The sequence below is a fragment of the Camelus dromedarius genome, chromosome 35 (genome assembly GCF_036321535.1).
Source record: "Camelus dromedarius isolate mCamDro1 chromosome 35, mCamDro1.pat, whole genome shotgun sequence".
In the NCBI taxonomy this organism is placed as follows: domain Eukaryota; kingdom Metazoa; phylum Chordata; class Mammalia; order Artiodactyla; family Camelidae; genus Camelus; species Camelus dromedarius.
The window spans coordinates 16484463-16499708 of NC_087470.1; the positions used below are offsets into that span (position 1 = coordinate 16484463).

At 52.4% G+C, this 15246-nt stretch overlaps 1 protein-coding gene across 1 annotated transcript in view; it reads right to left on the reverse strand.

Moving 5' to 3' along the window:
• Window positions 1–15246, reverse strand: part of ABCA13 (ATP binding cassette subfamily A member 13) — a 181454-nt gene that overhangs the window by 132186 nt on the left and 34022 nt on the right. The window contains exons 8-13 of the mRNA XM_031444992.2: window positions 12826–14655; window positions 9085–9194; window positions 7267–7385; window positions 3739–3902; window positions 2968–3047; window positions 2179–2300 (exon numbers count right to left, since the gene is read on the reverse strand). Coding sequence (XP_031300852.2) covers window positions 2179–2300; window positions 2968–3047; window positions 3739–3902; window positions 7267–7385; window positions 9085–9194; window positions 12826–14655 — 2425 coding nt within the window. The remainder of the gene's footprint in view (window positions 1–2178; window positions 2301–2967; window positions 3048–3738; window positions 3903–7266; window positions 7386–9084; window positions 9195–12825; window positions 14656–15246) is intronic.

Consider the following 15246-nt stretch of genomic DNA (forward strand, 5'->3'; position numbering starts at 1 on the left):
TTTCCCCTTAAGAGCCTCGCAGAGGAGATCAGAGCTCGCGGGGAGCTCTGCCCTCACCTTCCTCCACCTTCGAGGAGGGAGCACAAATCTGCAGGGGGATGTGGCACCCCTGTCTCCCAAGGGAGTGGACAGACCCTCTGATCGCTCTCTCAGGCTCCTCGGTCCTGACTCTGCAACCTCACGGTCACCTCTGAAAAGAGCAACAAATCGGCCTGGTGCAGAGAAGGAGGTCACTGCTGATCGGGAGCGAGGGGCCGGGCACCACGGCACAACATGCGCGGAGCGTCTCCGGGCGGGTGGGGGGACTCAGTCCAGGGCGGAGGTGGGTGAGCCAGGCTCCAGGCTCCAACACGCCCCAGGCGTCTGAGACCTGGGGTTTGCACCTGGAGACGCCGGTGCTAAGGAATGGAGCGCTGGGAGAGAGGACCTTCCCCAGGGGCCCCCAGCAGCTGAAGCCAGAACAGAGGGCGGGAAAGGAAAGTGCATGGCGTCCACGGGTCAGCCTGGCCGCCATCCCCTTCTTCCTGCCCCTGGCCTTCTGACTGGGTCCCCAGCCCTGGGGCTCTCTCATGTCTTTACAAACAGTGGTTTCCCCTTGTCCGTCTGAGCCCCGATGCCCCGTCCTCAGGGAGCCCCCGGGACCACCTGTCCCCACCACTGCCAGGTCGCCCCGGACATGTGCCGCGCAGAACTTCACCGTACGACACGTGTCTGTTTAGTGCGTCTGCCACCCCACAGGACGTCCGCTCCCTCAGAGCAGGGACTCGGGGGTCCAGGCTCCGGGAGGGAAGACTCCCAGCAGGTGGATGAATGAGGCTCCAGCCGTATTTCTCCTAACCGAACAATTACCTAAGGTCTGTGGACGCGTTCCAGTTCATGGACGCACTCAGCCGTCAAAGCAAAGACCTTCCTTATTTATCTGAGTCCCAGGAATGCAATGCTTCTAATGCCCTCCCGGCGACCTAACTGTCCAGCGGTTTAGGTGACCCTCCATAACGACGTCCACGGCCCGAGAGGTAGAGGAAGACAGACAAATGCTAAAAGCACTGCACAGCCGTCTACCCGCGGCATCAGCCGTCTCCGAGCCTGCCCGGAGCCCAGCCCTCCGGCCACGGAACCTCAGCGACACCCAGTGGCCACTTGTTGAACTGGGCACAAACCATGGAACCCAAGATGTAGAATTTGAAGGGACCCCCGGAGGCAGCCGCCCTGACCCTTCTCTGACCGCGTTGCTAGTCGCTGCTTAAACGAACTCGGTCACTGCTCCGTTCGCCTGCCACACGATCCAGCAGACACACCCCTCCCCAGTGCATGGGGGTCCTCCATAAGCTGCCTTTGGCATCTTCCTTGCACCATAACGTCCCTGAGGAGACAGAACATGAGTCTGGAGCTCCTCTCATCTCTTCCTTAACGTGGGTTAACTCTTAGTCAACTGGCCTCCTTGTCAAGGCTCGCATTTAGCCGCAATTCACAAGACGCACCACAGGAAAGTCAGGATCCACAGGGGCCCGGCTGACGGTCAAGAAAAGTGCTCACTCGAGAGCCCCCTTCGTGGCGGCTGCTTCCGGCAGGTTCTGGGTCCCGGGAACTGAAACCCCACTGGAAGTGCTGACAGGTCATCCCAGCCAAGTTCGTGCCAGGGGCGCAGGGGGCGTCCGCCGGGGACGAGGAGAAACTCACGCGCTCCCACCCTCCGCGGAGAAACCCGCCCCGCACGTGTCCCCATCTCCTTATCTCCGTGGCCTCAACCAGTGCCTCTCAACCCCCTCGGGGACACGCCTGCCTGCAACTGCCCGTCTGCCGACACACCGAGCCGTCCCACAGCACACGTCCGGCTGCACACAGGCATCCCCCACTCAGATGAAATCACAGCCGCCCCAGCAGGGCCCCCCAGGCACCGCCCATCAGTTTGGGAATTCCGGAACAAACATCATTCACCGACTTCATTTCTAACGCCAGCAAAGGCAGCACCGTGACAGTCCCCCAGGTCTTGGCAGCGGACAACAACGTCCTTTGACTGCTGGTTTATTCTCTCGTTTCCCTTCTGCCTCTGTTTGTATCATTCACACGAGGCCCCCAGCCGTGGGGCAGGGAGGCACCAGGACAGGAGGGCAGCAGCCCCCGGCCGCCCGCCCGAGGGCTCGCGGGGAGGGCAACCCGAGGAGAAGCCGGCGGTACCTTTGAATGGGAGACGTTGGCTTCTAAAATGCCCTCGATGGTCGCGTCTGAGATGTGCAGAGACGTCCGAAGCCCTTCGGTTAACCTGGTGACGTTCTGTATCACGTCTTTGACTTTTACATCTGAAAAGCGACCCAGAGGAAGGAAATCTTATAGCGACACGTGTTTGGGGTGTTGCTGACTGCGAAGACGAGATCTGACGCTAAAACCTGGCCGGGGTCGCCTCCTTGACCGTGCCCAGCCCCCCAGTACATAAGCACTAAATAAAGTCACACCTTATCTTCCAGGAGGACCTGAGTTCACCAACACCAGCAGTGAAACAAAACCCCAGGGCGGGAGGCCTGCCACCCCCGAGCCCTGTGCACGTTAAGATTTGCTCTGGAAACAGGTGGTTCTCCTTAGGGAACTCACTCCTCTCCACGAACCTATGTATCTCACGTTTCTCAACGAGAGATTTGCCAGAATTCTTCAGGCTTGACTTATCATTGTTGCAAGGGCTTATGGATCGTATGGACCAGACAGAGAAACAGAGGCTCGTCGAGGTCTCCGTGTGCAGGGAGACACCACGACCACGGACGTCTCCCTTCCTTCCTGTCTCGGTGTCGGACCCAGGACTTGGCGACACCCTTCTCAACCCCGAAGACGTCAGGGCAGCCAGGCGGCTCTAACCTGTTCTTTATCACCTACAGCACTAACCCTCCCTGAATGTGTTTTACTGTAATCATACGTTCGTGCGAGAAACTAAACTCAATTTTCACTCAGGCAGACGTGCAGGAACCGCGTACTTACCCTGAGTTACTGAGAAATTGCCAAGGAAAGTCATAATGGGGTTCCCAGACAGCAAAGTCTTCTCGAGGCTTCGGGCCAACCTGAAATGGTAGAAAATTGCAGCTAATTTGGGCAAGATGAGACAGCAAGCAACAATGCCGGAGGGAACAATAGTGCATCAGTCCCTGGGAACAAGGTGACAAGACCCCATTTCTATAAAAGTCCCCCGAATAATTAGACACACACACTCTGGATGTGAATACTGGTCAGTATCACGACCCCAGCGTTTCCGTCTGGGAGCCCCTGCCAGGCAAGGTGAGTCGGTCACCAGGGTGCGGAATAAAGGGTCTCATGAGTGTGGAAGGGATGGAGAAGACAGATCCTGGGATGCGTGAGAAATTAGGACACCAAGAATTCAGCTGAACATCGTCCTTTCTGTGAACAGCTCGCTGCAGACGAGCAAGGGCCTGACTGCCTCTTCCGGGGCGGGTTACACTTGGAGGGCTCAGAACAAAGTTAATCCAGCATGAGAAGTCGCTGGCCGGTCCCCCAGAACGTAACGAATGCCAAATTGTGACCTCAGGTCTGGACATTTTGATCCAACGCCCGGAGCCGCGATGAAGCTCGGCTTCTTACAGTTCACACCCTAAAGACGCTGGTGTGGGTGCAAACACGGCACCAGCGTGAATTTTAATGCCCTGTGGTGCACATGACCGTGTGAAGTCTGTCATTTGAAAACGCAGGGAGGTATGGCCTCGGCGAGGGCAGGGGTGGAGGGCGCGCAGGGCGTACGTGCGCAGGGGCCGGGGGCCGGGGCCCGGCGGGGACCCGCAGGCACAGCTCCGCACACGGGCCTTCTCCAAGGCGCTCCGGAAGCTCCGCAAGGCGCTGGAGAGATTCCTGCTCAGATCTTCACAGCTTGGCTGATGGGGGGAGGCCCACAGCTCTGCCGTTTCCTAGAAAACACAGCAGTGGTTGCAGTTAGAAGCACACACTTGTTCGGGTGAGCGCATGTCTGGAAACCAGACCTCCGCACGCCCTGGCTGGGCACCACCTGCACCGAAAGCTGTCAGGTAACCGTCCTTCATCTCAGGAAGTTCTAACAACACGCAGAGAAGCCCGTGGACACTGTCTGCTCTCACTCCTGGGTGTGGCGTCGTCCAAGCCTCCCCCGTCCACCCCCGAACCCCCCGACACAACCCTTCGCAGCCTCACACTCCCCTTCCTCCATGGTGACCCCTCTTCCCGGGACACAGGTGCACAGACAGTTCTGGGTCAGAACCACCGGTGCAAATGAAGGGCCTCCTCTGGGAATGGGGGTTCAATAAAACATGTCACACTGCAGCTCTGCCCACGGAGTGTCCCCTCACAGAAAAGAGCCTTGAGCTCATAATCTATACTGACACCCAAATTGAATTTAATTCTGCTCATTTGTAATATTCCTGCTACAAATGCTATCCTTAAATTTAACAGCATAAGCTTTTTAAAAAAAAACATTTTATTGAGATGTAGTTGACTTCCAGTGTTAGTTTCAGGTGCACAGCAAAGCGACTCAGTTACACATTTTACATATATTTTTTTTTCTTTTCAGATTCTTTTCCATTATATGTTATTATAAGAAATTGAACACAGTTTTCTGAACTCTGCAGTAGGTCCTTGTTGTTTATCTATTTTACGTTCAGTAGTGTGTGTCTGCTAATCCCCACCCCTAATTTATCCCTCCCCGCCTTTTCCCCTTTGGTAACCATAGTTTGTTTTTTAGGTGCGTGAGTCTGTTTTTGGTTTACAAATAGAATTTGTATCATTTTTTTTTTAGATTCCACATCTGAGTGATCTCATATGGTATTTTTCTTTCTCTTTCTGCCTGACTTGACTTAGCATGATGATCTCCAGGTCCATCCATGTTGCTGCAAATGGCATTGTTTTATCCTTTTTCGTGGCCGAGTAGTATTCCATTGTATAAATATACCACAGCTTCTTTATCCAGTCATCTGTTGATGGACATTTAGGTTGTTTCCATGTCTTGGCTATTGTAAACAGTCCTGCTGTGAACATTGGGGTGCAAAAGCATAATCCTTTTGACATATGGGGGGTGTAGAGGAGGAAAGTGCTCCTTCCCTCGGAGCAAAGACACAGAAGGAAAGGTCTAACTTCCTCCGTCACAGGCACACTGGCTCCACGCTGGGCGTGTCCAGTGGGAAGGCTGAAGGCTGACATCACTGGGCTTTATCTCAGGGACGGGCGTGACCCCACATGGAAGGGGAGCTCACTCAGGCCCTGCTCTCTGGCTAGAACAAGTCTGTAACTGTCCAGGGTCTGGCCAGGTAAGTGTACCGGGTCTGCTCTGCAACACTGCCCACAGCTGGGTCCACAGGTCCCGATCTGGGGAGGCGGTCGGTCGGAAGCCCCCGTCCCACCTAGAGCTCTGGCCACATCACCTCATCCCAGAAGAGCCGAGACGCACGGGCACTTGCTGTCCCTTCTTAAATGTGCTGTCTGATCCCCAGTGAGCTCCTTACGACTATCATCTGCCGTTTAGAGCAACCAGTGAGAGAGCAAAAGGGGGCGACGCCCCAGACTGTCATCATATGGATGCTACCGGTCAGGACTTCCACTTCCAGTGGGATCCCACGTTGGCACAGGGACCACTCTGCGTGAGATTTACCAGGAATATTAAAAACTCACAGTGGCCGTGTGCCTCCCGCCTGCGTCTGTCTGGCCCAGGACACTTCACACCCCACGCTCTGGGAAAGATTTATATTTCTGATCCCGTCGGCCTCCGGGCTCCCTTGGAGCACAAACGCATCCCGAGATGAGTGCCCGTCTCCTTCGGTCATCCAAGATGGCCACCTCTGCTCTTCGTCAGAAAGGACCTAGCCGTCACCAGCCAGGACAGGTGACCATCATGTGAACACGGTCTTGGAGGCAGTTGTCTCAGAAGCTGGAGCTGCAGACTTCCCTCGGCCTTCACAAACCGTCTGTTGGACTTGTTTTGTTTTTTTCATTTGTTGTTTGTTTTTTCACCCACGTGGAGTACCTGCCAAAGCGTCACACAATCTGGGATCAGGGCATGAGGGTCTGAATAAATCCACGTGCGCTCACGCCCCTGCTGGGGCTGCAGACATGTTTCTCTGAGACCCCTGGCTCCCACACGCCGCCCTTCCTGAGGCTGCACAACACGATCAAGCGTCCACAACTTGCGTTTTCATAAAGGTGAGGCCCCCCAGGCCCTCACCGTGTCGAGGGACTTTAGCAGGAGCCCGGCTAGTCCCTCCGGGCACTGTCTTCCTCTCTGCTCGCTGTGAGGATCCCGCACCCACTGGACGTGGGATTCGGGGAAGTTAAAGGACCACCAAAGCAATAAGCAATGTTCAGAGCTGGACCCGGGGCACGGGGAGGGCAGAGCTCGGTGGCGGAGCGCGTGCTTGGCATGCACGAGGTCCTGGGTTCAATCCCCGGTCCTTCCTCTAAAACCTAAATAAGTAAGTAAACCTAAAGACCTCCCCGCCCCAAAAAGATTTTTAAATTAAAAAAAAAAAAATGGTATCAGTTGCATTAAAAAAAAAAAAAACTCCATCGTGTAGGCTTCCCCAGCAGCTCAGGGGTGGTGCCCGTGGGCCCAGGGCTCGTTAACGTCGGGGCAAGGGCGTCGGCAGCAGATAAAAGCCCCAGGGGAGGCAAAGAGGACATCCACGCAGGTTCCCGTCAGCTCTGAGCCCCTGGGACTTGCCGGTGCGCTGGCGGTCACACCCCGCGCGGGGCCAGTAAATGGGCAATGGCGGCTCTTTGATGAAATACAGACCTCGTCTGTCACACAGGCTGCCTTCTTGGTGTGAGTGCTCCCACCGTGGAACCAGTCCAAGCAGCCGACGTGACGGCCTGGGCACAGACTTGAGAAGAGAGAGGCATGTGGTGTCCAACCGTCTGGACGCGAGAGCTGTAAACGATCTCAGGAGAACAGACAGCAGCAAAACACACGGAAGGGACTAGGAAGCGATGAATCTGCGTATCCAGTACGTTTGCGTTTAACTTTTTATCACGTTTACAGAATGTAACCATTAATGATGTCTATGTGTAAGAACCAGCGTGCAAACTTCCTGACAATGTGGCAGCCGGCACTCAGGAGTCAGCACCGGCCACCGGAGAAGCCGCGGGGGACGTGTCAACACGTGCTCTGCCGCCCCGACCGCCCCCCGTGACCGCGCACCGCCTTCACCTCACTTCTGGGGACCGAGCCAGCAAGCTCAGCACGACGGGGCTGCCTCGCGTGGGCCAGTCGTCATGGACAGGCCAGCCTTGGACCCAGCAAAGCCAACACACCTGGAGGTGGTCCTGCACCAGAGTGACCCCTCGGAGAACAGATAAAGCGAGGCGCCTTATCCAGCCCTGCTCGTCACTCAGAGGGACACAGAGGACGTCCTCGGTCCAGGAAGGGTTTTCTGCCGGGGGAAACACACAGAGAGAAGCCATCAGGAAACTGTCCGCTCCCCAGCTAGCCACTTGCATGAAATCGTATTTTTTGCATTTATATGTTTTTATCAAAGTCTAGTCAGTTCACAACGCTGTGTCAATTTCTGGTGCGCAGCACAGCGCTTCAGTCATACATGCACATACATATATTCCTTTTCATGTTCTTTCTCATTATAGGTCATTACGAGGTATTGAATAGAGTTCCCTGTGCTGCACAGTAGACCCTTGTTGTTCATCTGTTTTATACGCAGCAGTGTGTATCTGCAAATCTTGAAATCATTTTTTGAACATTCAAAACGATACAGATTCGCAAAGATTTCTTAAATCATCAAGATGAAGGTTCAGAGTACGAGGTGGAGGCTGTACCTTCAGGGACTCAAATGTAACCAAGTGAAGACCTGGTTTTCTCTGGGCCCCACTGAATGCAGGGCAGTGAGAGCCTCCCCCCACCTCCCCACACGGGCCCTCCTCCTGTCCCCCGAGGCAGGCTACCTGGCGGCCCCAGTTTGCCCAGGACAGTCTTGGCTTTCTCCTGCTGGCTGGGAGCAGGGACGGGCAGTGTTCCCCCTCACTCAGTGTGAAGGTGGAATTACGCACACGGTTGATTTGAGGCTGGCGGGCTCCACCAGGGCTCAAGGCCCCTCAGCTGGCCCCTGGGCCCCTCTTCTCCTCTTGGTGTGATTAGACCCATTTCTCCTCCCTGCTCCTCCCTCCTCAGGCTCATATCCTTCAGCCCACACCTGCTGCCGTCAGCATTTGCAAGGACCCCATTCCTGGCAGCACCAACAGGGCGGCTGCAGCCTCGTGCAGGTCGCCAAGCCACAAAAAGCAGCAGCCTGGGTGCGGGTGCAAAGCTACGTAAGCAGCCCTGGTCCTGTCTGTGGACGCGGAGGGGCTCTGAGACCTCATGTGCACATCTCAGAGAAAGTTCTCGAAGGCACCCAGCCAGCCCTGAGGGCAGCTTATGGTCTGTTCCTCCAACAACGGCCTCGAGAGGAAATTTCACTCAAATCCGTAGTAACGGATCTGGCAGGTCGGATCTCAGGAGACAAATTCATTCATTCACAACTGAGTATGAATTACCCCCAGGTACGCACTAAGCTGAGTATTATGGAGAGGGAACTGAACAAGGAGCAGATCCTGCTCTCCGTAAAGTTGCAAACGGCTGCAGAAATGGCTACCAAGAAACTCAAATATGAGTAAAAGTGCCAGGAGTTTAGAGAAAGGGTTCTGGGAATTCAGGTTACCGCGTGGATGTGCACAGAAGGCGACCACGCGGCCGCAGCCTCCAAGGAACAGTGACTCCGTTAGAGGAGGCGGACGTACGAGATCAGAGCACTGATCCTGTCTGCCCAGGTCACTGCCCACCCAGGAGACGAGGGCGTGCCTTCTCCAGCCACAGGACAGCTCAGAAGGACAGGGGGGCACATTCCACGAGCAGAGATGCAGGGACCAGAAGCCCAGCTCAGGGGCAGGGAAGGGGTGGATGCCCCTGGCTGGAAAAGCATCTCCATGGTGGGGCTGGGGAGGAGGGGTGGACCAGGCCCTCAGGGCCCTCGGGTGTCAGACAGGAAGGCCACGCTTTAGTCCAAGAGCAGCTCACGAGCCATGGCGCGGACAGCCAAGCTCCGGACGTGGGCCCGGGCACCCGCGCGCGGACGCACCCACCTGCAAGGAGAACCAGCGCACGCAGGGCCAGCATCCCCGCTCTCCGCAGGGCCGCTGTAGCTTCCAGGGGCTCCACAGGCTGCTGGAAAGCCCGACACACTTCAGCAACACTTAGGGAAGAAACAGACAACCTCATTAAAGGGGAAAGTCTGCAACCGGGAGCACCACTTCTCCGTGCAAGGAAAAGTCGTAACACACGTGAAGGAACCGTCTCCCTGCCCGGCCGTCTACTCCACGAAAATCACAGCAGACACGGCTGGAGAGCGGCGGGTCCCCCGTTTCAGTTCAGAGCATCGTGTTGCCCGTGAACCTGAGACGTGCTCTCTCTTGTGGTCATGGGCCAGCCTCCTGAAATGCAAAGGTCCAGGATGGAAGGGCATCAAGACAGAAGGAAAGGGGGAAGTCAAGGTGAGGAAACCGCATGTGCATGTGTGTTTACCTGTATGCACATGTGTGTCTCTGTGTTTACATGTGTGCATGTGTATTTACATGTGTGTTTACATGTGTGCGTGTATTGTGTGCATGTATTGTGTTTGCATGTGTGTGTTTACATGTGTGGGTGGGTTTATGTGTTTACATATGTGTGCATGTATGCATGTTGTATGCTTACGTGTGCACGTGTTTACAACTGCATGTGCATTTGCGTGTATGCATGTGTGCTTACGTCTGTGCATGTGTGCGTGTGTACATGTATGTGTGTGTGCATGCATTTACATGTGTGCGTGTCTCTGCATGCGTTTGCATGTGTGCATGCATGTGTGCTTATGTCTCTGCACGTGTGTGTGCACATGTGCGTGTGTGCACATGTATGTGTGTGCACACATGCATGTACGCTTGTCTCCGCGTGTTTGCACATGTGTGTGTACATGTACGTGTGCATGTTGTGTCCTTGCATGTGTGCGCACATTGTGTTTACATGTGTGCATGCATTTGTGTGTGCATGTGTGCGCATGCATTTACATGTGTGCATGTGTGCTATGTCTGTGTGTGTGTCTGCACATGTGCAGGTGTACATGTATGTGTGTGCTTGTCTCTGCATGCATTTGCACATGTGCATGTGTGCACATGTATGTGTGCATGCATGCATTTACATGTGTGCTATGTCTCTGCATGTGTTTGCACTGTGCATGTGTGCACGTGTGAGTGCATGCATGTGCGCTTATGTCTCTGCATGCGTGTGTGTTTGCACATGTGCATGTGTGTACATGTATATGTGTGTGCGTGCATGGATGCTGGTCTTTATGGAGCCCACTCGAGCGATGTGGAAAAAGCGGCTTTATTAAAAGCTGGTCTGGGGGCTCATTCTCCACATCACCCAAGTGGACTCCACAAAGCCCAGCACTCATGCAGGTAACATGTACTTTGAGTAAACTGCAGGGTTTTAATTGTCACAAATTCCTTGTGCCAAAGTGACCGTGGACACGGAAGCAGAAGAGTGGTTATTTGACAGTCGGTGTGGGGTCACCAGCGGCCACTGCCGGCCTCACTCAGCAGAGGAAGGCGCTGAGCTGTCCCAGGTCCTGATCTGCTGACCACCAGTGTGGGGAACATGGTCCAGGGGAGCATTTCACAAGCTAATGCATCTTGTGGACGGTCTGGGGGCCCGCCGCAGGCTTGGGCTGGGCCGGGGGTGGGGGGGACAGGCTGGAAACTGCATTTCTGATCAGCTCTCAGCTGAGGCTGCTGGTCCCCCGACCTCACACTGTGGAGCAAAGGGGATACACATGTCCCCCAACCCCCTCAGGTGGATACCGTGCTCTGTTTATCCCACACGGTGCTGGGAAGGCTTCAGACACGAGGGAAGAGCAGGTGGAGATGCCTGCCTTCTCCCTCTGATCGATTTAGGGGTGTAAACAGTTCAGAAGCAGGTTCCCTCGGAAATGGAATTTGATTCCAACTGGGAGTAACACAGATGGGGCATGAGCTCACGAAAGAGAGGGCTGCTGAACGAGGCCCTGCAGTGGGGAGGGGACAAGGGGCCAGAGGGCTCTCTGGGATAGAACACAGAGGATTCAGGTCTGGCGTGATCAAGCCTCCCTTCCCTGTACAACTGTAGGCACCGAAGCAGGAGGCAGGAAAAATGAATTCTGCCCAGATGTGCTCTAGACAGCCGACCTCTGCCATCAGGGCGTCTGAGCTCCAGGAACCTCGTGGTGAATCTTCAGGATGTTAATGGAACTTTCCACCTTTTGAGGGGTTTTGCAATGGTTCTTATTACTTTATTTTAAGCTAATTTTTTTGCCTAGATGTCCGTGGTTGTTGTTTTATTACTAATATGTTTCATGGGTTAAACCCACATCTCTGAAATTTATTTTATCGTAGAACCCTTACCACACCCCAGAAAGGTATCACTGTTACCCCTGCTTTACACATACAGGGAGGTTCCGAAAGCTTAAAGGGGGTGGCGAGGGTGAAGCTTAGTGGTAGGGGGTGTGCCTAGCAGGCACCAGGTCCTGGGTTCACCCCCTAGTACCTTCGTTAAAAAATAAATAAACCTAATTTCCTCCCCCCTCACCGAAAACTAAAATAAAATAAAAATAAAGTGATGTCATTAAAAAAAAAAAAAAAAAGAAAGAAAGAAAGCTGACAGGGCTTGCCTAGATTCAGAAAGCTACTGAACATCAGAGCCAAGACTCACATCGAAGTCAGGCCAGTCGGCCTTAAACCCACAACCAGCGGGGGTTTCTGTTTGAGGCATCCTGTGAACTCCTCACTCAGGAAGTCCACGATCACAGGAGAGTGAAACGGGAGGAAGGGTGCAAGCAAGGTATCACCCGAGTAGAATGAAGCTGGGAGCCAAGCCGTGTGAATTTAAAAGCTGGGGTGGCCAGTTCCCAGCCCAGTAGCTTCCAGTCTCGGGACACAGTGCAAACCCCCTCCATGAAGAACCGCCAGCACTGGGCCTTTCAAGAACAGGTATCTTTCTTTCCATCATTTTTAAACTTTGGGTGTTTTATTTTTAAACCAAGGAATATTGTTTTTCTCCAGGTCCCGCCCCAGCTCCACCTTCTATCTGCGTGTCACACGGCAGGACCCCAGGCTGCCGGGGCACGTGGTCAGAAGCACCTGTGTACCTCCCTGGCCTTGGGCCCCGTGAATCAAATAAGAGGATTTCACTTTCGAAAAGAGAATTCACTTTGGAAAAACCTAGAATAAATTCATATAGTATTTTTTTTTCTTCCTCCTCACCTCTATTCACTCTTTTTTGCTTAAAATTGAAATATATTCAGATACAATGTGCCCATTTCTGGTGCACAGCACCGTGTCCCCATCATGCACATACACACATATATTCATTTTCATATTCTTTTTCATTAAAGGTTATTGCAAGATATTGAATATAGTTCCCTGTGCTCTACAGAAGACACTTGGTTTTTTTTCATCTGTTTTTATATATAGTTTATATATATATATATATATACACATATAAACATTTATAACTATATACTGTTTTATATATAGTTTTATATATATACTAACGTATGTATTGTTTTTATATATATACTAACATTTGCAATCTCAAACTCCCAAATCTACCCCTTCCCACCAAATGCCAAATAATGAACCAAACAGCGAAGAAGCTGGACTTGAGCCATTCCCTGGGGAAGCCAACTCCAGAGTGTAATGTACGTTCAAGTCCAGAAGGACCGCCCACCCTGGTTCAGTGCAGCTCCTGCATGGCTCTATTTTGCGGTTACTGCAGCGGGGAGGGAAATGAAGAGAATTTAGGGGCTTTCTTACCTTTGATCTGACAGTGAAACCTCCTGCCAGTATTCAGTCCATGCAATTAAGCCCTTCAGGAATTTCTCGCAACGTGGTACCAGTGTGAGGGGGAAAGGGGAATCAGCCTGCCCCTTCTCCGGCGTCTCTTCTGCTCCTGACGTGATGTTCTTTCCAGCGGTGGCGTTAATGAAAATCTCAGCAATGGGCTGAAGCCAGGTTCTCAGGGAATGTGCCCAGTGAGGGCTGTTTTGCAGAAGCTCCTTCTGCAGGAGAGCCATCGCACCCAGCACCGTCGCGAGCGCCTCTCCGAGCTGTTGACAAGTTACGTTCTGAATCACAGAGGTGCTGAAAAGCAAAGCGTCACTCGCACCACGCGAGTAGTCCCTTGTGAGTCCACTGGGGACCCCCACCATGGTTTTTATGGCTTTCCAAAGCTCGTCTGGATGCCGAGCCGATGACGGCAACAGATCAAAAACCTTCCGGACATCCTCTCCCAAGTCGTTCCAACGAGCTTCTAAGATGCGACCAATCCCCCGTCTCCAGTAAGCCTCTATTTCTGTGCTGTTTTGTGAGAGCATTTCACGCAGAAACAGGACCACGTTTTGAGGTCTTCCCCACGCTGTGTCTTGAGGGCCAACACGAGTGGAACTTGGATTCGAGAATAAAAACTCTATCTGGTTGGCGATGTTATTTATAGGAATTAAGCAAGCCAGGATTTCTTCCCACAAGCCGACAGAATCCACGGGAAACCCTTCGGTCTCATTGTTAAATGCTACCACGAGATGTTCCACATCTCCCGCATCGATGTTCACAGAACTTAGAAACCCAGCTATCTCTTCCGAAAGATCATAAAACTTTTCGGACTGGTTCACATAAGCGAATACGCGAGCTGACGTGTTGAAAATATCAGAGTCCTGTGAGCTATTAGGTTTGACTCCAATCATCCCAAAAGCCAAGTCGAGAAACGGTGTCAACAAGGCATCTATCTTTTCAAATAGTAACTGATCCCCTTTTTTCACAGTAGCTGTTTCATTCACGACATTTCGAACACTTTGTTGCAAAACGGAATAAAGAGTGTCGAAAATTTTCATGGTGTCATTGGCGCTGGCAGTGAAATGAGCTGCAACCAGAGAGGCCAACCTCCTTGAAATGCCCTTGGCCAGGTTGAGAAGTCCCACGGTGGAGTTCACGGACGTGGCTAGACGTCTCAAAGCAGCACCGTCCTGCACCAGCGTGATCAGAGCATCAGACATTTCCAGGAGGGGCTCCAGGACCTGACCGTGCCCACCAGCTCTTGCGATCACACCAAGCAACCTCTCGGTAATTTCCAGCGTTGCTCTGTTTCTTAGAAGGAATGAGTTATTTGCCAAGGAAAGCAAGTCAGTTAAATTGGCAAGTATGACTTCTTGGAGGGCAGGGTACGCGCCAAGGAAGTCCTTAACAGGGGAGTTCGAGAGCGTGTCCAGGAGACCTGCCATCCCTGCTGAAGCTTCTCTCACGAGGCGAAGAGCTGCCCTCAGATCTCGACTGAGTTTGACAAGGTCCTCGGAACCGTTCTTCTGTGAAAACAAGTGCTTCACTGCCGCCGTAAGAAACCCCAAATCATTATCTGTCCTGTTTTTCAGTAAGGTTTCCGTGAGAAGACGGGTAAATAAATCTCTCATGAACGTCCATCCTTGATCATTATCCAAATAGAATCCTCCACCATCTACTGTAAATGGGTGTTTGACTAAATGGTACAGAGTCTCCTTTAAAGTCGAAAAAATGTTCCTCAATCTGTCTTCTTTCACGGAGGTAAGAAATTGATCCGCTTTCAAAATGTCTAGGATTTTATCCTTTGGGACAAAACTGTAAATATATATATATATTTTTAATTTCACGGTTAGCAGTGGAAAGATTTAAAACATACACAGTTGGCCTTTGAACAACCCAAAGGTTACAGGCACAGACCCTCTGCGTAGATGAAAATTTCAGTGTAACTTTGCAGCCGACCCTCCGTGTCTACACTTCTGTATTCATGGGTTCAACCCACCACGGACCAGGTGGTGCTGTAGTGCGTATAAATGGGGAAAATCTACGGGTAAGTGGGCCCATGCAGTTGTTCAAAGATCAGCTGTGCTTTTTTTCTTTTTTTTTTTTTTTTTTTTTGCTTTCTAGTAGCAAGATGGGAGAATAAAATTGATACTTTCCAAATGAAAATTAATATTTTGTAGCCAAAGAATGAAAACAGTGGATGAATTTCATGGATAATTTCATTACAACGCCTCAGATCTAACACCCGTAAAAAGCCGTGTACTTTTGCTCTTAGAAAAGAAAGGAGCATAAAATGAGGATAAGGTGATTGTCAGTGTAAAAGGCAACATCTTTCTGGATGTTCAGCGTCCTAGCGAGTCACAGGGACATCATGGTGGCTCTGTGACGTCTCAGCTTGGCCAGGCG